The sequence below is a fragment of the Choloepus didactylus genome, chromosome 5 (assembly GCF_015220235.1).
Source record: "Choloepus didactylus isolate mChoDid1 chromosome 5, mChoDid1.pri, whole genome shotgun sequence".
Classification (NCBI taxonomy): domain Eukaryota; kingdom Metazoa; phylum Chordata; class Mammalia; order Pilosa; family Megalonychidae; genus Choloepus; species Choloepus didactylus.
In genome coordinates, this window is record NC_051311.1 from 48,180,168 (window position 1) to 48,202,064 (window position 21,897).

At 41.9% G+C, this 21,897-nt stretch overlaps 1 protein-coding gene across 1 annotated transcript; it reads left to right on the top strand.

The window, feature by feature from the left end:
- The first annotated feature begins 342 nt into the window (after positions 1-342).
- On the top strand, positions 343-7,308 carry PRSS58 (serine protease 58). Its single transcript, XM_037835986.1, has 5 exons — positions 343-382; positions 5,054-5,189; positions 5,372-5,628; positions 6,931-7,070; positions 7,159-7,308. The coding sequence occupies exons 1-5, from the start codon at positions 343-345 to the stop codon at positions 7,306-7,308; spliced, it is 723 nt and encodes a 240-aa protein (XP_037691914.1).
- Positions 7,309-21,897: the final 14,589 nt, after the last annotated feature.

The window sequence follows — 21,897 nt, forward strand, 5'->3', positions numbered from 1 at the left end:
CATGTGGAGACACCCTGAGCTTCAATTTATCTTGATTTAGGTAATTTCTTTCATGAAGAAGGAAGGCAAACTTACAAATTCCAGAACTATTCTCTGCTGTGTCAGCGACCAAGATATGTCTCTGCTCTTACCCTTCTGACACCTAACACCATCCCGTACACTGATTAATGTACACTACTTCCGGATTGGAAGCCTGCCCTGAAATAATTCAGATGATACTTTTTTTCCCAACCCTAGACCCTATCTTGCTTTACCTTATTTAGCCCCTTTCAATCTCTCCCATCCTGCTCTCCAGTGATCCTGGGCTGGACTACACTCTCTGAAAAGGCTTCCAACATCATCATGAAGCTTATCTTCCTCTTGGCTCTCTTGAACCTGCCTGGTGAGTGCCTATCCATTTTTCTTTCTCAGCTGAAGAGAAATCACAGGGAAAGCAAGAAAGATTGATAAAGACCAGAGAGGCAAAGTTCCAGACTTCAAGGGTGGGGCTGATTGTCTATCCCTCCACTGCCACCAAGTCCACGCTTTAAGGGGAGGCATGGACAGTGACACCTCAGCTAGCACCTAAGATAGAGCAGTGACTCTGTCTAGAATAGAATTGATGATGAGGTGAGAGAACGAAGAGTGGGGTCAGGGTTGAGACCAGTGCCCAAACCAAGGAGAGCAGAGTATTCCAAGGCATGGTTCCAGTGGCTCAGGCAAAATCCTTGGAGTAATCCATAAATCCTCTTTCTCTCACATGCTGTATTCAATCTCTTTGGAAAATCTTACTGGCTTTATTTTCTAAGCATATCCCAAATCCAACCACTTCTTACCATCTCCACTGTGCACTATGGCTGAGCGATTCTCTTGACTGGATTATCAAATTATTCTCCTAACTGCCCTCTCTGCTTCTATACTCCTCCACTCTACACCTCTCATCACTGCTTTATACAAAAGCCTGCCGTGTTTCCACATTTCACTTGGCATACAAATCCAAGTCCTTACAACTTTCTACAAAAATCTCTCACTTCCTTGGCCTCCTCTCCCACTATTCTTCCCCTCCCTTACTCCATGCCAGCCAATCAGGCCTTTCAAGCCAGCCATAGGATCCTTGCTCTGGCTTTATCTTCAGCCTGGATTTCTCTTCCCCAGATATTTGATTGTCTAATTCTCCTATCTTCATGTTGTTGCTCAACTCTCACAATGTCCATTAGTTCTACCCTGACCATCGATTTAATACCACATGATGTCCCCAGCACACACACACACACACACACACACACACACACACACACACATCTGGCACTACCTCTCCCTCTTTCTCTGTCCTATTTTTTTCCATAGCACTTATCATAGTCTAACATACTATATCATAATATATCATTTACTTATATATTGTGTTTTTATTATTAAATGTCTCCACTCTGTTGTCTCTGTTTTCTTCACTATTACATCCCAAACACCTAGAACAAAGCCTGGCAGATACTAAATTCTTAATATGCATTTGTTGGAGGAATGAATGATTTCTCTCTTTGGTATTTGGCCTGTTCTTTAAATAGTACTTATATCATTCTGCCTGTATTATAATTATTATGGTTGTATCACTCTTTGCTTCATTGGCCAGAAAGCCTGGTGGTCATTTGGCCAACTCTGGTATCCCAAAGCATACTGCCATTACTATTAGGCTTTTTGCCCCACTGACTCCAGTCCTTCCAAAGACTCCAAGTGCCTAGAAGGTAATTTGGTGAATTTAGTTAAGTATAAAACATGACTCTTACCATCTAAAAGTTTTCATGGGAAAGACCAGACAAAAATTAAAAGAAGACAAATGACAATAAACAGCAGAATGTGTTTAAGAACCAAATGATAATGGTGCTAGAGAGAATGGGCAAGAAATCTTTGTGATGCTGTGGAGGTCCAAGATGATATATTGGGCATAGGACATGGACTGGGCCTTGGAGGATGAGATTTTCACTGTCGATCAGTGGGGAAAGTGAGGAGGGTAAAGATATCTATAAAAGATATCCATTGTAATGAAATGAGGCACCCATCCAAAGGCAACCCCTAAAACACTGGGGGCTGCCCTCCAACTGGGGCTATTTCTTCTGACATCACAAAGAGTTTGTTGTTTGGTATTTGCTGTGGGATGTGTGTGTGTGTGTGTGTGTGTGTGTGTGTGTGTGTGTGTGTGTTTTAAGTGGGATATTTTTCTCTATCAGAGAGCAGGCCCCTGAGTTTCCCTCCTTTCCTTTCCCCTCTGGTGGTTTAGTTTTCCCACCCTGTCCTCCACAGTTAATTCAAATTAATTTAGGGCCATAAAAAATGTGAAGATTTTTATTGGAGTTCACATATTACATGGTTGTTGTAAATATCAGTTACAGTCTCAAGATGCTCAGTTCAATACAATTCATAGAAGCAGCAGTCCCTCTAGGGTTCCTTCTGCAGTTTGCATCTTGATTCCAGGGTCTTCTTGGCCTTAGGAAGTAAGGTTGTTGGGCCACTCAAAGCATTACTTATTGATTACTTCAAGGAAGAGCTATTGACTTCAGTTCCCTTGAGGTCACTTTAGGAGTAAAACCATTTGCATTCATGCCCCAATCCTTTGGGCTTTGTCCAATACTTCTGTCTTTGCATGTGTGTATATGTGGGTCAGGGGTTCCCAGACCAACCCAAGATTCAGTGATTAGCTAAAAGGACTCACATGACTCAGCATATATTCACACTCATGGCTAAGATTTATTACAGTGAAAGGCTACAAAGCAAAATTAGCAAAGGGAAACTGCACATGAGACAAAGTCCAGAGGAAACTAGGTGTAAGTTTCTGAGAATCCTTTCACAGCTTGAGTCCTACAGGATATGCTTAAGTCCTCCAGCAATGAATTGTGAAAACACATGTCAAATATTGTCTATCAGGGCAGCTCAGTAGAGACTAAATTCCCAGGGATTTTATTGGGGGATGGTCACTTTGACTCACACATACCAAAATTCCAGACTCCCAGAAGGAAAGCAGGTATTCATCATAAACTGTGTTATTGTATAGTTGGACACAGCGAGTCACTCTTATCAGTTCTGGTAGAAAATCTCCTGAAGTTTCCAGACCCCAGCCAGAGTCTGACCTTGCAAGCAGGATTTTCGAAGGATAGCAGTTTCAGGCCTCTTATGTTAAATATTTTCTACACAGTAAGCATCATTAGTTTCTTTTGCTTATATCATCATGGTTGTCTTAGTTTCCTTGCTGCTATGACAACCACATAATGGGTTAGTTTAACAACAGGAATTTATTGGCCCACAGTTTCATAGACTAGAAGGCTAGCTTCCTCCCAGGGTTGGTAGTGTTCTGGCTGGCCAGCCATCCTTGGGTTCCTTGGCTTTCCTGTCACATGATGAAGTCTCTCTCCTTTCTCATTTGGGTTCCTTTGACTTCCAGCTTCTGGACCCTTCCCATAGCTTTCTCTGTGTCCTAATTTCATCCTGCTTATAAAAGACACTGGATATCCAGATTAAGACCCATTTTCATTTGATTGGGCCACACTTTAATTAAAAATAGCATCTTTAAGAAGTCTGTGGTATTTTAGAGCTGTATGTATACCAGAAAAACATGTTCTTAATCTTAATCCATTCCTGTCACTGTGAATCCATTGTAAATAGGACTTTATTATGAAGTTACTTCAAGTAAGGTGTGACTCACCTCAATCAGGATGGGTCTTAATCCTATTACTGGAGTCCTTTATAAGTAGAATGAAATTCAGACAGAAAAAAAGCCACAGAAGGAGAAGCAAGAAGCTGAAATTCAACAGAACACAAAAGAGAATAGAGGAGAAAGACTACCATGTGAATTTCCATGCAACAGAGGAAGCCAGGAACAAGGATGACAGGCAGCCAGCCCTAGAATATCAATCTTCAGGAAGAAAGCATTGCTTTGATAACACCTTGATTTGGACTTTCTCTTAGCCTCAAAACCGAGAGCAAATAAATTTCCATTGCTTAAGCTGACCCATTGTGTGGTATTTGCTTGATCAATCAAGGGAACTAAAATAGGGTAATGCAGATTAAGACCAAGAACATTTCTAAATTTGTGGTATATAACTCAAGCCACCACAATGGTTTATATCCAAATGAAATCTCTAATAAAGTTTTTCATCATTATATATACTATATAAATTCTAGGTTCTGTCAATTATAATTACTAATATTCATTGAGAGTTGCTCCATTCCAAATTAATTCATCATAGCCCATACATTACCTCTGTCTCATGCAAAGACATTGGCTTAAAAATTCCCTGCCCCTTTGCAACCCCACATTTCAATGTCATCACAGTTAATTATAAGCTAGAAGTTCCTTCTTTGTATGAGTTATTGTTCAACTTTAATTCCTAGGAACTGAAAATGCATATTAGCTTTTTAAAGGTCAATAACATCAGTTCCCTGGAAGCCCTCATTTTCTTTTGCTATTTGTTCTTAATACCTAGACATGATATTTATATTTTAAAAATCATTTTTATCTTTGTAAAATTATTTTGATAAAGAACTAACATTCATTGTGGAAATTTTAAGAAAAACAAAGGAAAGGAAAATCACTATTCCCTTGTGTCAGATAATGTAAATTCTATTCCTGATTCTGTCATTTTAGCTCTTCATTTCTCTATTTCCATTTCCTTGTTTATAAAATGAAGATAACACCCAATTGCTTACAAGATTGTTGAGAGAAAGTGATTAAGATTTGCTAAAGCATTCTAAAAATTGTAAAAATGATAAGTTGTCAGTAAGTTGGTTTAATATTGTGCCCACTGAACTGTGGAAGGTTTTAGCAAAGTGGGACTTAAATTGGAAGACTATTGACTGACAACTATAAAAGCAAACACCTCTTATGTTTCGAAACAGATATATTTGTTTTATTTTCCTTCATATTTTAGGACAAAATTAAGCCAGTTTACAGATTCAACTTACAGATAAAGATGTTGTTGAGAAGGGGAGGGGGATCTTAGAGCTTTAAGCTATGAAATGCTTCTCTTCTGGTTTTCCCAATGATCCCTGAAAACCTCAACATTTGCTGTCTATGCCTCTCTTTCAGGTGCTTTGCCCTTCGATCTAGATTACGAAAACATCTCTCCTCCATACTTGGCCTACTTGAAATCAGATTACTTGCCCTGTACTGGAGCCCTGATCCACCCTCTTTGGGTGATTACAGCTGCACACTGCAACTTACCGTGAGTGATAGGCTCCCACAAATCCCTGCATGAGGCCACCTCCCAACTGAGCTGGGTTTGGGAGGGCTTCTGGAGCGCTTCAGTGGTAGAGATAAAGGTCTGTGGGGAGGAACTAATAAAGGACCATAAGGAAGGTTAAGTTATCTCTATTAAATCTCTCATGAACGTACATATTGTTCCAGGAAGCTTAAGGTGGTATTGGGGGTTGTAAACCCAATGAACCCTAATGAAAATACTCTGCAAGTGGTTGACTATGAGAAGATGATCCACCATCCATACTTCTTAATCACATCTATTGAGCATGACATCATGTTAATCAAGCTAAAAAAAGAGATTCAACTCAATAACTATGTGAACCTGGTCAGCCTGCCCCACCAGCCTGCCCCTGCACGGACCATGTGTACTGTCTCCACCTGGGCTTACAACATTTGTAATATCTGTGAGTGACTTCAAGACAGAATATTCTTCTTGTTTTGGAATTGGACTATACCTTCTCTACTCTCAGCTTTTAAAATTCTGCCCAGTGAGGCTTTCCTTTAATCTTTTCATTCATCCTTTTACCTCCTTTCCCTTTTGCTTTACCTCACTGAAGGAAGCTTCCAAGCTTTTTTCCATTGTCTCTATCACCTTTGCTTTCATATATGGTAGAAGTGCTGCTAGTGGAAAGGGGAGTGAAAAGGACATTTTCTTGTGTGTATCAAGAAGCAGAAGTTCTTCATATTTTGAGAGTCAATTTAAATTTTGGAAATAGCCAAATATGTCTGTTACACAGAATGTTTGATTAATCTGGATTATGCCACTTTAGTCAAAAACAAGATATGACTACAAAAAAAAATAATTACTTTTAATCTGGCTCATGAAGTAGTTAAGTAAGAATTTCCTAAGAAGGTATTAAAAAAATATTGAGAAATGAAATTATTACTGGACTGGAAAATAAGGCAAAAGATCTCAAACACCTTATTTTCAAGGACTAATCCATAAATTTTACTTTTCATCAAGAAAAGAAACATAGGTTGCCAATATAATATTTTCAAATAAAGACATTAAAAATAAACACACCCACCATTAGGTAAATAAAATATTAAAGTACTCCTTCCCGAGGAAGAATACTTTGGAAGCTTACCAGCCACATGTATAGATACTTTTTTCTTCTTTTTCCTTCTCATTTTGCTGCAGACAGGAAAATCTGTGTTATGGGCCTGCACAGTCCTCAGTACTTGTGAACCATCAATATAAAGAGAAGAACTCTGAATTAGGAATCAGGGGTCCCAGTTTCAAATCCGTGGTTTTAAGCAAATTACTTTTTGAGTAATTTTTTTGAACAGCTATTTTGCTGTTCAAAACTGGACAAACTGGAAACTAGGCTAGAGATCTCTAAATTCTTTCAAACTCTAAAAATTCCATCTCAAAGGATACTCTTTAGGTGCTTAAATTTCCAGAACTTTTAAAAACAATTTGTTTCATTTCATTGCAGTAATGTGTCATGTTTACATACAACTTCCAATAATCTAATCTCTATTATAAGGAGACAGACACTTGTATAATGAGAAATTATTAATCTGATACTCTCCTGAACCCATGTTTTCCTAACTTTCACAGTTGAATTTCTCTCAGTGTTTGATCTCTTTTCCTTTCTAGTGAGAGAAGGATAAATGCAATGAAAAAGAAAGAAAGCAAAAAGAGGTTTGGTATCTAAAAGAACTCTTAAGGAACTGTCCTTTTACTTCTCTCTTTCCTATAGCCAAAGACCCTGACTCACTGCAGAATGTGAACATCACTGTAATCTCCAAAAGCCAATGTCGCACTGCCTATAAGACTTACAATATCAGAGAAAGTATGCTGTGTGTGGGCATTGTGCCAGGGAGGAGGATGCCCTGTAAGGTAATTTGCTGTCAATGGCTTAGTTGCCCCATTTTATTTCCTGTGTCTTTTACCAGAAAGATAACCTAGTTTCCTTTTTTCCTGGCAGGAAGTCACAGCTGCCCCAGCAGTCTGCAATGGAACACTTCAAGGAATCCTATCTTTTGCAGATGGATGTGTTTTGAGAGCTGATGTTGGCATCTACACCAGAATCTTTAACTATTTGACTTGGATTGAATATACAATCCGTCATAATTGAATTCCCAAGGCAGTAATTCTAGGCCATGGACACAACCTGGTCCAAGTTTGAATAAGTTTGAATAGACTCCTTGGGTTGCAACATGCATTCTGTCTTGCTTCTACCAAACAGAGTGGGTGACTGAGCAGTGACTTGTACATACCTATACTGTGACTGTACATAAAACCCTTCCTCCCCTATACATGAAAATGGCAAACTCAATACCTCTTATACATTTGAAGTTTATGAAGTGATGATCGTATTCTCTAACAAATTTGATCACTGACTTATTGACAAAAATCCAACTTTATAACCCTTTTGGGTATCAAGACCTCTACCACTTGCACTGAATTAGACAATTCATGCTTTGGGCAAGTTAATGTGCCAATTGGAAAAAGGAAGACTGACAAATGACTGACCTAAATAGAATCAGATATGAGGAGAATGGCTTTAAGGATGGAATCTGTGGGAGATATTGCAGTCAGTTTCTCCTTGCCCATACAACTCTTATGACCAGGCATTAATTCTGGTCATTCAGTTTGCAGGGTTCTGGAAAGGGACTTGATGAATGAGAGGTTAATGCAAAAGTTACCTGGGGCTTATGACATAATAGATAAAAAGGTAGGGATGCCAGAACAGATTTTCCTAACACATATTTGTCCTTTATATAACACCAGCTGCCCCCAGGAATGCCACACCCTGCCAGTTGTTACTCTTAGATTTTTCTTCTTTCCTCTTCTTTTTCACCTCACCTCTGCAATCTCAGTCACCATATGAAAGTTTTAATAGTTTTTATGAGGAGTTTCCTTCGGTCAGTTGACTGAGGATTAGAAAATAAAAGCTGGTTGCAAAAGTTAGGGCAACTCTTCCGTTAGAGGGAGCGTGGTCCCACAAGAGAGCACTCAGTTCTGACACCAGTTGCCAGTTTGGAGATTCCCAAAACTACCTGCAGTTTTAATAATTTGCTAGAAATATTCAAAGAACTGAAAACTTATTTATACTCACATTTACTGGTTATTCCAGGGAAAGGATACAGATTAAAATCAGTCAAGGGAAGAAGAGCATAGAGCAGACTCCAGAAAAAAATACCAAATGTGGAGGTTCCATTGTCCTCTCCCTATGGAGTCATAGACAGTGTTACTTTCCTATCATCTATGTGGAACGATATAGATGGAGCACTGCCAGCCGGAGAAGCTGACCTGAAACTTGGAGTCCGGAGTCTTTACTGGGGCTCCATCACATAAGCCTGGCTGACTGCCCATGTGACTGATTTCAGTTTGTAGCCCCACAGGAGATCAAGCTGATACTGGGTAACCCAAAGCCACCAGCTACCACAATGATGAGACTTTCAAGACTTCTTGGAATTTTCAACTTCCCCTTGTTTGATATTCCCTGGCATTACAAAAGAACAACAACAAAATAGGCAGTAACTGTGAAACCGTATAGAAGGACTCTGTACCCACTTCAAGGGTTTTTAAAATGTATAGCTCCAATGATACTGGAAGCATCTGAGGAAATTTAAGATTCTAATTGAAACTTACGGCAAAGCCTAACTAAAAAATCAAAACAGAGATAACTAAACATGGCAGCAAAGTCAGGTGTCTTTTTCTTTTTGGGAAATAACTTCTGTTTTGCTACTAGGACCTGGTTGACCCTAAATGTCTGATCCCAGACTTCCAGGTGACCATGAAAATTGCTCAAGAGGTGCTCCCCTGAAAAAATTGTCTCTAACCTATTTCTCCCATATCTAAAGTTTCATACCTATACTGTGAAGGTAAAGCCCTCAGAATTACATTTAGTAGCCCACACTCAAAACTTTGCTTCCCAACACTGCAAGCCAATCTTTGTCAATTGAGGTTTGTAAATGCTAGAAAGGACAAGATTTTTACTGCTGGAACTTCTGCCTCATGAGAGTTATCTTCTCCCTGAGATCTACTATAAGGCTTTAGTAGTCCACTTACAATACTCACAGTCAAAACTCTAAACCAGTGTGTAGTACAGAACTCAACCTTGCCCCAAGAGGTCTGCTCTTTGTCTTGGCTTCTTGGAGGTATCTCTAAGCCCTTGGAAAGTCATATCTGATAGGAATGCCTTTACTTGGGGACCTTAGGGCAGCCATACTTAGGTTGGGGGTTCTGGGCCACACCAATAATGTGATTTAGGGTGGTGGCTTTGGGTCATCCAGTATCAGCTTGACCTTGGAGCTCCAAGAATACTGCCTAATACTGAGTGTCCCTGAACTTTGAAGCTGCTCACCTCTGCAGAAGATCCCTGCTTAGTTGCTGTAGGGTTCTCACAGCTTCCCTCTGTTTTGAGCCATAAATCATAGAGAGGATACAAGAATGGGATGGAAACTCATGGCTGCCTCAGCTCAGGTGAGTGCCTCTAAGAGTCTCAGCCATCTTGAAGGCAGAAACAGAGTTGGAAGATGCTCTCAACACAGCACTCATACACTCTGCAAAACATGCTAATTGGAAAGCCCAATGGTATAAGAATGAAAGTCAGGATCTTATTTTCAAGGAGCGCTCAACTGATCAGCAGGGAGATCTCAGGGAGATCACTCTTAAGGAGCTCTAGCTAGGTTAACAGATTCGATACTAACTATAAAGGCAGAGTAATCTTTCCCCAAATATAAGCAATTTCAAGATAAAAAGAATATAAACTGGGAATAAGCTTCAAGGTGGATCAGGATAATGGGGTCTGGGAAAATGGGATACTTAACATAATCCCTTCTCCTTTTAGTGGCCTCCAGGTAAGAATGGGGGGGCTCCTAAGGATGCACTGGAGCAGTTCATTCCAGAGGCTGAGTTTGCCCTACTCCCAGATTTGAACAGTTCAATTACCAACAGCAATATCATGCTTATTAAGCTGGCCAGCTCTGCAGTCCCCAACAACTCATAATGCCCATGAATCTGCCCTCCACCTGTGCCCTGGGTGGTACTGTTCTCTGGTGCCAGGATAATGTGACACTTTGAATGAGAGCTATGAGTGTGAGTGGAGTGAGGTTAGAGAGGCAGTGTCAATCCACAACACTGATGAACATCCACAGAATTCAGAATGTTATATGTAGGGAAAAAATGGGTTCTGTATGCTTGGAAAACTCATTCTTACGTGGAAACTACCTTCACTCTACCATTAAGGAGTTGCAGGGCTGAGGAGACAGAATGTCAAATGTCCATAAAGAGCTATAGTTTATCACAGTTGAGAATTGCCAGTTAGATGAGAGAAACAAATCATAGATAGGGAAATAAGCTAATGAAATATGACAATGGATATCCATTAAACTGAAGGCTGCACATTCAAATCTTAGGGAGTTGGTGAGTGAATGAATGATTTGACAGTGGTTGGATTAATCATGGAGGGTTATCTGAAAAGAACTAGTCCATGGGGAGAAATGGAAATTCGTAGAGATGTAAAGAAGGCACCCTGGATTTAGGATGGGGGCTGTGCCAAGACTTGGAGATGGAATGCTTATGTGACTGTGAGTCTCATTAACTATCTGCCTTGGCTAGAAAAGAGGGTTTTGTTTAGGATGTTGTTCTGGTTTGCTAATGCTGCTGGAATGCAAAACACCAGAGATGGATTGGCTTTTATGAAAGGGGGTTTATTTGGTTATTCAGTTACAGTCTTAAGGCCATAAAGTGTCCAAAGTAAAGCATCAACAATTGGGTACCTTCACTGGAGAATGACCGATGGCATCCAGAAAACCTCTGTTAGCTGGGAAGGCACATGGCCAGTGTCTGCTCCAAGTTCTGGTTTCAAAATGGCTTTCTCTCAGGATGTTCCTCTCTAGGCCTCAGCTCCTCAAAAATGTCACTCTTAGTTGCTCTTGGGTTGTTTGTCCTCTCTTAGCTTCTCTGGAGCAAAAGTCTGCTTTCAAAGGCCATCTCCAAAATGTCTCTGTAAGCTGAAGCTTCTCTCTCAGTTCCAGTGCATTCTTCAAAGTGTCCCTCTTGGCTGTAGCTCTTCTTCAAAACGTCACTCACAGCTGCACTGAGTTCGTTCTGTTTGTCAGCTCATTTATATGGCTCCAGTGACTCAACTTAGACCCACCCCGAATGGGTGGGGCAACACCTCCATGGAAATTATCCAATCAGAGTCATCACCCACAGTTGGGTGGGGCACATCTCCATGGGAACACTCAAAGAGTTACAATCTAATCAACACCGATAACATCTGCCCACACAAGATTACATCAAAGATAATGGCATTTGGGGGACGTAACACATTCAAACCAGCACAGATGTGCTGTCACTGTGGTGGATTAGTAGGGAGGGGCAAAGGGGCATGGCCTCCTCCAGGGCCTTCCTATATCCACAGCCCTATCACCAGTGGCTGGTGCAGCAGACATTGATGGAGATGGGATGAGGTGGGAAAGGGGAGTCAATGTTATTTTTATAGACCAGTCCTCACTCATTTATTCATTGAGTATCTATTGAGAGCCTACATTTAGTCCTTAGTGGCAACTAGGTGCCTTGGGGAAAAATTGCAAACAAGGGAGTATAAAAAGTCTGCCTTTGGGCTATCTTCATACTCTTGATTTTCCCCTTCTTCTTGCATGTATGCCCCACCACTTTCACACTCTTCATGTCTCACCATGATCTGTAACTGAGGTGCTCTCCAGCCACTAAGTGACTCCATTCAAAGGATGTTTCCCCAACTTCCCTAATTCTTTAGCTAATTTTGCAAGTTCCATTTTCCAATGCCACAAGATTGATACTGTCTTACGGGAGTGAAAGGTGAATTCATATTCAAGGGTTAGTAACTAGTTCAATGAATCTATAGAATCACTTCTTCAGGTATATTTTTAATTAAATGGTTGACAGTCTTACCCTAAAGGAATGATAATGGTATTCTAGAGGGCAAGAGGTAGGAGAATAATTTGGGGATAGGGATGTCTCTGAATGTCCCTTAAATCATAGTATGTTGACCATCCCTTTCTCAGGGAAAGCCTGCTTATCCCCCAGCCCCACTTCTGTATACCAAGGCTCCTGTCACTTGTCCCAGAGGACTAATCTCAGGCACCTTTTCCCATCTGGCCTTATTGAAGCCTGGGATGGGATCTGCACACTGATTAGCTTTTCAGGGAGGACTGACTGCAATGCAATGTGTGGACTTCCCTATGCTCTCTGCCTGCCTCTGCTGGATGGCCTATCCTGAGAGCATCACCAGCCATGAAAAGGTGGTGGTGGTTGGGGGGGCTACTTTCTGGAAGGGTACAAATATGACTGCAAGGTAACATGTTCTCTGCACACCTCCCTCATTGCAGTAGAGCATTCATTATGCAGAGAGATGGTATAATGAGTCCTGGAATAAGAGAGTCCTCAAATTAGGGTCAAATCCCTGTATTTCAGTCCTAGCTCTACCACTACTATTAGTTGTGTGGTTTCAGACAAGTTTTCTAAGTGATCTGAGCATTCATTTCCTTATTAAGAAAAAAGAAAAATGATGAAACTTACCTTATAGGGCATTAGAAAGTGTTAAATGAGAAAATGATATGGAAAAGTTATGGAAAAATCATTCATGTCAGCCTGAAGAAAGGAGACACACATCACATAGACTTAATATTTCCTATCTGAATAATGAGGGGATAACACAGTCCATTCAATCACAAAACATTGTCTGAGCCCCTGTACTGTGCCAGCCTAGAAGGGCTGATTTGTTCACCATGGAGACAAGTTCTCAGTCTTAGGGACTGAAGCCAAAGGGACTGAGGTTGAAGGGAATCCACCAGACCTCTAGAGTCTTCACATCATTCCAGCCACAGAGGTGCTTGGCAGCAGTTGTTTCAGGAGCTGCTAGCAGAGGGCTTTGGCTTTCTTCTAAGAGTAAGTGGTTCAGGGCCTCCCTGCTGGAACACCTCCTTTGTATTTAAAAACGTCTCAGTGGGGGAGAACCTAAGACGGCCACTAGGTGAGACAGGGCAAAAAACACCTCCGTGAAAAATACTAGATAAAAGCCAGAAAGTGACCCAGAACACTAGTTCTAGCAATGCACCAGCTGGACAAGGTCTGCTAAATCCACAGAGACTGTGCGTTTGGTGAAACCAGGAATCTGCATTCTGAAATGAGTGAATGAGCCAGCTGAAAGTCCAGCAGCCATGCTGCGGTGTTGAGAAACCATGGGTTGGTGTTTGGAGACAGACTAGTTCTTTTTTTAAAAAAATAAAAAAACAAAAAAAGAAACTCGGGAGCGGCTGTGGATACAGCAGTGAGAACTGTGCAGTAAAGCGTGGCAGGAGTGGGCCTTGTGAACGCCTCAATATCTGGTGTGGAAGATAGCCCTTCCCACACCTGCTGCTAATTATCTCAGAGCCAGGAGGGCAGAGGGAGCCAAAAGGAGAAAGAAACCATGCCCTTTGCAGCCATCTTCCTGATGGGCTGGGGACGTCATGCCAGGGACCGGAGTCACAGCCCAGAGCTGCACCAAGGGTCCCAGTGTGACAGGAGTGTTTCCCACAACACACACATATGCCATAATATTGGCCGTGGACAGTGGCCTTTAGTGCACCCACAGCTAATTGTCCCAGAGCTGGGAAGGCAGAGCTGTGCGAAAAGGGGGAAATTAACATACCCCATTTAGCCATCTTTACAGCAGGCTGGGAACGCCACTGCATGGTCTGATGGCCCAGGGCTTCCCTGGAGGGCCGGCACACTCTTGTGATGTGGCACAGCCTTCCCTCAGCAGAGGTCCTGGAAGAGCATGGCTGGGAAGGGGGACCTGCTCAGAAATCCCAGGGACCCTACACCAATACCAAGGACTTGTGGGTCAGCAGCAGAGACAATCTGTGGTGAGACTGAAATGAAGGTTTAGACTCTTGCAACAGCCTTAAATCTCCAGGAACACCTGGGAGGTTTGATTATTAAAGCTGCCCTGCCTCCCTAACCACTCACACACATGCCCCACATTCAGGGCGGACAGCACCAACAACACACCCAAACTTGGTGCACCAATTGAACCCCACAAGAATCAGACCCCCACACATCACAAAGACAAAGTTGGGGAGAACTAACTTGAGAGGAATAGGTGACTTGCAGATGCCACCTGCTGGTTAGTTAGAGAAAGTGTACACCACCAAGCTGTAGATCTGACAAATTAGAGACTGGTGTTTTTCATATCCTGAAAAATCCCTATCAAGTTAAGCAAATGCCAAGAGGCCAAAAACAACAGAAAATTTTAAAGCATATGATAAAACCAGATGGTATGGAGAACCCAAACTGAAACACCCAAATCAAAAGATCAGAGGAGACACAGTACTTGGAAAAATTAATCAAAGAACTAAAGACAAACAATGAGAGCATGGCACAGGATATAAAGGACATGAAGAAGAGCATGGCACAGGATACAAAGGACATGAAGAAGACCCTAGAAGAGCATAATGAAAAACTTGCAAGAGTAAATAAAAAAATAGATGATCTTATGGAAATAAAAGAAACTGTTGGCCAAATTAAAAAGATTCTGGATACTCATAGTACAAGACTAGAGGAAGCTGAACAACAACTCAGTGTCTCCGAGGACCACAGAACAGAAAATGAAAGAACAAAAGAAAGGATGGAGAAAAAAATTGAAAAAATCGAAATGGATCTCAGGGATATAATAGATAAATGAAACGTCCAAATTTAAGACTCATTGATGTCCCAGAAGGAGAAGAGAAGGGTAAAGGTCTAGAAAGAGTATTCAAAGAAATTCTTGGGGAAAACTTCCCAAGCCTTCTGTACAATATAAATATGCAAAGCATAAATGCTCAGCAAACTCCAAATAGAATAAATTCAAATAAATCCACTCCAAGACATATTCTGATCAGACTGTCAAATACTGAAGAGAAGGAGCAAGTTCTGAAAGCAGCAAGAGAAAAGCAATTCACCACATACAAAGGAAACAACATAAGACTAAGTAGTGACTACTCAGCGGCCACCATGGAGGCGAGAAGGCAGTGGCATAACATATTTAAAATCCTGAGAGAGAAAAATTTCCAACCAAGAATACTTTATCCAGCAAAGCTCTCCTTCAAATTTGAGGGAAAGCTTAAATTTTTCACAGACAAACAAATGCTGAGAGATTTTGCTAATAAAAGACCTGCCCTACTTCAGCTACTAAAGGGAGCCCTACTGACAGAGAAACAAAGAAAGGAGAAAGAGATATAGAGAAATTTAACAGACATATATTGAACATTATATCCCAAATCACCAGGACACACATTTTTCTCTAGTGATCACGGATCTTTCTCCAGAATAGACCATAAGCTAGGACATAAAACAAGCCTCAATAAATTTTAAAAAATTGAATTTATTCAAAGTACATTCTCTGACCACAAAGGAATACAAATAGAAGTCAATAACCATCAGAGACTTAGAAATGTCACAAACACCTGGAGGTTAAAAATGAGGAGGAGATGAAAATATTTCTGGATAATCAAAAGCTGAGGGACTTCATCACCAGTAGATCAGTCCTATAAGAAATGCTAAAGGGAAATGTGCAGGCTGAAAGGAAGGGACACTAAACAATTGACTGAAACCACATGAAGAAATAAAGATTTCCAGTAAAGGTCACATGGTAAATATAAATACCAATACTACTGTATTTTTTGATTTGTAACTCCACTATTTACTTCCTACAGGATCTAAAATACATAAACTGTAATGATAAATCAGTGGATTTGGACTCAATGTAAAACAGGTAATTTTTGACAAGAACTACATACAGGTGGGGGAATGGAGGAGTATAGGAACATAGTTTATGTGTCCTATTGAAGTTAAGTTGGTATCAAAGAAAAACAAGATTGTTATAGATTTAAGATTTTAAATTTAAGCCCCATGGTAAACACAAAGAAAGTAACAGAGAATATGACCTTAGAGATGAAAATTAGAGTATGGGTTATGAGAAGTAGGGGAAGGGACAATGGGGAGTTAGGAAATGAGTGTAGGGTTTCTGCTTGGGGTGAAGGGAATTTTCTAGTAATGGATGGTGGGAAGGTGATGGCATTGCAACATTCTGAATGTGATTAATCCCACTAATGGAATGCTAGGGAGGGGTTGGAATGGGAAGATTTAGGCTGTATGTATGTTTCCACAACTGAAAAAAAAAAAAAAGAAAAAGACAGTCTAAACAGATAATGACAATTAAATGCCAAGGATGATCCTGGATGGGTTCTGAGGATGGAGGAGAGAAGGCTCAAAGGGACACAGGTGGGACATAAGGAAAAAAAGGAACTATAGAATGTAAGTTTTGTGTCAATGTTGAATTTCTGGAACTTCTTAGCTGCGCTTAATGTGACTGCATAAAAGAAGGTTCCTGTTCATGGGAAATGTATATGTGAATTATATTGTTTGTTCAAGGATGTGTGCAGCTTGCTCTAGTATGTTCAGCGGACAGAGCAATAGATGATGGATGATAGGGAGGAAGGGAGGGAGGGAAAGAAAGAAATGGTGGTGTGACAGGATGTTAAAGTTGGTGGATTGGGGTATTGGGGGAGGGGATCGGGGTATGCTGGAGTTCTGTGTATGGGGTTTGTATTGTTTTTGCAACTGTTCCTGTAACTTTGAATTTATTTCAAAATAAAATTTAAAAAAAAAACCTCTCTGTGTCATCTGGCCAAGGACCCCTCAATGAAGGTGTTCTCAAACAGGTATGCTTCCTGGAGGAATGAGGAAACATACAGGGATCCAAATATTCCCAGGACTCCAGGATAGGCTCTAGATCTCCTCCTTATCACTGTCCTCATCCTCTGGAGCTGGGAGGGGTTTAACCACAACAACAGAGAGGGGCCTGGGAGAGGACCAGCACCTTGCGAGTGATGTCATACCCTCCGACTCAGATGGGAGAGAAGTGGTGAATGGAGGTAGAAAGAGAAAAAGAAGAATGTTTGTGGTATTTGGCAGAGGATGAGCAGGCTGGTGATGGTCACAAGGGTAGAGAGAAGGCTGCTCTGATCGCAACTGCCACATGGTCAGTTTCCTCTCCAGAATCCAGGAGTACTATTCCCCTGGGCTTCTTTCATGGAGAAAAACAACAGATGGGGCAACCAGGTCCGGGGATGTAATTACATAACCTGATTTCTGACCTCTGCTCATCTTCGGCAGAATGATTCAGGTGGTCCTGTAGTCTGCAACGGGGAGCTGCAAGTTTTGATATTCAGAGTCTATGACTGGACTGAGAAAACTACAAAGGGGTCTCCAGCAGAATCTGCAATTACCTGGACTGGATGCAAGATGTCACCAGGGACAATTGAACTAACTGAACTATTTTTGCTCCTGGGCATCTCAATCTCTCTCACTTGCATTAGACTCTTCCATTCCATTGCTACTGCCTTTGATTTACCTTTGATTCACCTTCCACCAACTACCTGTCCCCCACACTCCTTCCCACTCCTTCAGTCTGAGTGAGCCCCCAAATAAACAAACCTTGGATGTCTGCATCTTATTGAGGACTCTGTGTCTGCAATTTCATCAGGCTCCAAACTGGTGTCTCTTTCTGTCCTGAATCTTCCCACACTGCCGTTCAATATGGGGTAAGTGGGGCATGGGACCAAAATCAAGGCAGGGTAAAGGACCAGCATAGACACTGAAGAAGACATTTTTGTTGTCCATTTAAATTTGCTGTCCTAAGTGAGTGTGTGTGCACGTGTGTGTGTGTGTGTGTGTGTGTGAGAGAGAGAGAGAGAGAGAGAGAGAGAGGGAGGGAGAATGATTGAGATTTAGTCCAAGTTTACAGAAAAGCAGAGAAAGTCACATCAGTTCAAAGGGGGGCCATGAAGCAACTTCCAAATGCAACCAAAACCATTTACCTGTGGTGAACACCTTGCTTTCAGATATCTAGGGAGTGCTTTGTTAGGGTCTGAGTTTCTGGTCCCTCTACACTGTAGCCTAGAAGCAGATAACCGTGGGGAAGAAATCCCTCTGTTACGGCAGTGCAAAGAACATTCCAAGAGGAAAGTTCGAGGTCCATGAGGAAAAGCTATCTTCCTCAGCAGCACACAGTATCTTAGGAAAGATCAGGATAAAGAAATCACGGAGGAAGAAGGTGGCATCCAATTTAGCCTGCCCAGCTCCAGGCTGAGCCAAACCATTGTTGTAACCAGATGGTCCTCATTTTTTGCAGGCCCTTGTGGGGAAAGAGCAAGATAAGGGGTGGCAGTCGGTAGATCTAGGAAATGGAGAGACGAATAGTTAAAGCAAGAGCTTTGTGGAGTGTGCTGGGTCTCCCCAGCCTCCACAGTGCCCATCCTAGGAGAACTGTGGGCAAGTGGTGCCCCCTGCAGGAAAAAAAAAACTCCTCATTCACCTCAAGGTTAACAAAACAGCCTTTGCCAGAATCTGCCCCAAAACCATTCACACCACCATTAGGGCTGAAAGTACCTTTGAAATGCATTCAACCCCCTTTCCCAATCACTTGCTCCCATCTTGAATCCTAGTTACCTGTTCACCTGGTCTACAACCCCTGGGTCAGAGAGGCTTTCAGCTAGAAGCAGAGTGGCTTCCTTACAGCAGTAGCCTTCCTTTCTTGTCTCTCTCCTCTGCAGGATCCTGGGCCTTTCTCTCCCTCATTATTACCTTCTGGTTCCTGATGATTTGCCTGAACCTTGTGCCTCTTTGTTCCGCCCCTCACTCTGTTTATATGTGGCCTTACTCTGGTTTCAGGCCCAGTTCCAATTCAGGGATTTGTGGTACAAGAGTTGGTACCTGGAAATGTTTTCCTCTACAGATCCCAGACCTGATCTTTTCTAGATCAGGACCTTTCTAAGGGTATTAATTATTAAAAAAAAATTAGCTTAAGATTGGGGCATGAGAAACTTAGATAGGGGTGCGTCTTGAGAATGGGGATCTATTGGGAAAATGGGTATTTATTTATTTCAGAGGCATAAATGGGGAGCTACACATTGAGATTCACCTCACCCCTTTTCTGAGTGCTCAGCATTTCAGCAGATTTCTCCCCAGTAACTCTGTAGGTATCGATATTGGTATTGAAGAGCAAAACACACTGTGAAGTAGAGAGACGGGCTAACATTGATTGAGTACTTACATTGCATCTCTGTATTATACCAGATGCTTCACAGAAATTGTGTTGTTACTCCTCACAGTAACCCTCTGAGATGGATAGAGTTACTGAGATGGAGAGTTCATTTTATAGACCCAGAAACTGAGGTTCAGGGAGATTAAGAGATTTCCCCAAAGTTTGGAAGTGGCAGAGCTAAGATTGGTTGCACCCAAGCTGTCCACTGATGTGCTTTTCAGGCAGAGTGTTACTGAAAGGCTGATGGGAAATCAGTGGAGAAAGTCTACATGTGGTTAAGAGGAAAGAAGGGAGGATCTAGGGTGGGAAGAAGGCAGGGTTGGGAGGGCTGTCAGAGCAGAGGAAGGAGGAGGTTGGGTCTATGGTTGGTGACAAGGGAAGTCTGCACATGTGGTTTTTATTCATATGCCCAAGGAGGGTTTTTCACTGTGTCTTTGCTGCAGGTGCAATACAGGGTTCTGCTCTGAGTCACATTGGCCACTTGCAGGCTCAACTCAGAGTCACTGACCCGTGTGGCTTGGTAATCTGCTCCAGATTTGGATATGTCCTCCTTATCCCCAAGACTCCGCAGAGTGGCCAGCACCTGTAGTTGCCCATGAAGATCCTGTTGGTACCAGCTCATCCAGGGGTATTGGGAATTCCTCAGGATGCAGCACAGGGTCTTAGCTCCTCCACGTGTTACCAGGACCCACCTGGGCCTTTGCTCCACCAGGTTTGCAGAAGTATCTGAAATATACAGACTGACCAGGTTGAAATGACACAGAGTGATCACCCCAAAGATAACAAATGCAGTGAAGAAGAAGGGGTCCCATGTGTAACACTGATAGGAGACTCCTGGGAACAGAACGTATATTTTCTCAAGGTAGGGTGGGGGGTATGCCTGGGAGAATAGTGGCAAGGCGGGCACCATGGAGCAGAAGTTTCTGTACCTACTGGTGCTCCAGTGACCTGGTTCCTCTTTCCCTCCCTCATCCCACTGAGTGGCTGCCCTGTGGCATCTCACCTGCACTCACAGCAACTACAAACATCCAGCTCCACAGAAAGGGAAATAGTGCCATTCCCTGTTCCCAGCAGGGCAGGGCAACAGGGCCAGCCAAGTAGGAGAGCAGGATCCTAGCCTAAAAGGCAACAATTGGTGGCTCACACTCTGGGCCTGAGCTCAAAGGGCATGGCTTTTTCAGGAAACTCAATGAAGTTGCAAACTTCACACAGGAAGAGTGCTTCCTGCTTAGTGAACACCGATATGCACATGCGTACACACACACACAGCCTTCATTAGTGAAGGTACTTGGCCTTGCACTCTCTCAACTGTGTTCCAGATATTCCTAGAACAGTGGTTCTGAATCAGTACCTCAAATCTCTGCAAGGGATTCAAATACCTAATGCAAGCTACTAATACTTATAGATTGAACAAAAAGTTCTAAAACATAAGAAAGAATGAAGAACCTTGAAAACATGCTCAGTGAAAGAAGCAAGACACATAGGGACAAATATTGTATGGTCACTTATAAGAAATGTCTAGAAACAGCAAATCTACAGAAACAGAAAGTAAATTAGAGATTACCAGGGAATAGGGGAAGAGGGAAGGGGGAGAGTGCATGTTTGGTGGATATAGAGTTGATATCAATAAAATTAATTGAACAAAACAAAACAAAACCTCTCTCAAACATACACTTCAAGTTGTTGCAAGGCATCACTGGGCAGTATGAAAATGGACACTGGTCTCAAATCACCTGTTGACTCATAATGCTGTCACTAGTTGGCTATGCGACCTTAGACCTCAGTTTCTTCATCTGTAAGATGGAGATAATAATGAAAACTGTTTCATAGGAGTAAATGGATTAATACATGAAAAGTTCTTGGAACAGAGCTTGGCACTCAGTAAGAATAAGGTTAAGAGTTGACTAGTAGGTAATGATAAATTTCAAACTCAATTAAAGCCTGATGGCATTAATAGGAGATTTTGTCTTTCTTTAATATCCTATCACTCAGTAATCAACTGAGACTCAAAGCACAAATTCTCCTAATATGTTAACATTGATAAGAGATATCATTTTTCAGAAAGTTTAGAAACCAATGATCTCTCCAATCTAACATTTTACAGACAACAATATGGCAACACAGATGGGTTTAGCAACCAGACTTACCATTTCAAGACCTGGGACTGCACCAAATTCGAGTTGGTCTTTCCAAGGCAATATCTGCCAAAACACGGCCACCTGATAAATGAAGAAAGGCATCAGAATAGGGCCAGACCCCAGTTCCCATCTCCCTGGAGAGTCCCCATGTAAGGCTACAGCAATGGCCTTGCATCCTGATGGTTTGTGCCTCCTGCATTTGCTTTTACCTCTGTGTTCCCTTACCTCCTCTGAACCACATCACTCCAGAGAGAGAGAGAGATAAAATTCTGGGAGGAATTGGCAAAGTCAGACATCTTGAATACCAAAAAAATATGATGTAAAGGTAGACATGGCCTTACTCTGCCAGTCATTGTGCATTTAATTCTGAGTATTGTTGTGGGGATGGTCACTTTGGAGATTAGACTGTGAAGGGAAAGGGGGCCATGAAAGCAAAGAATGCTGTAACTGGGGGGTGGGGGGT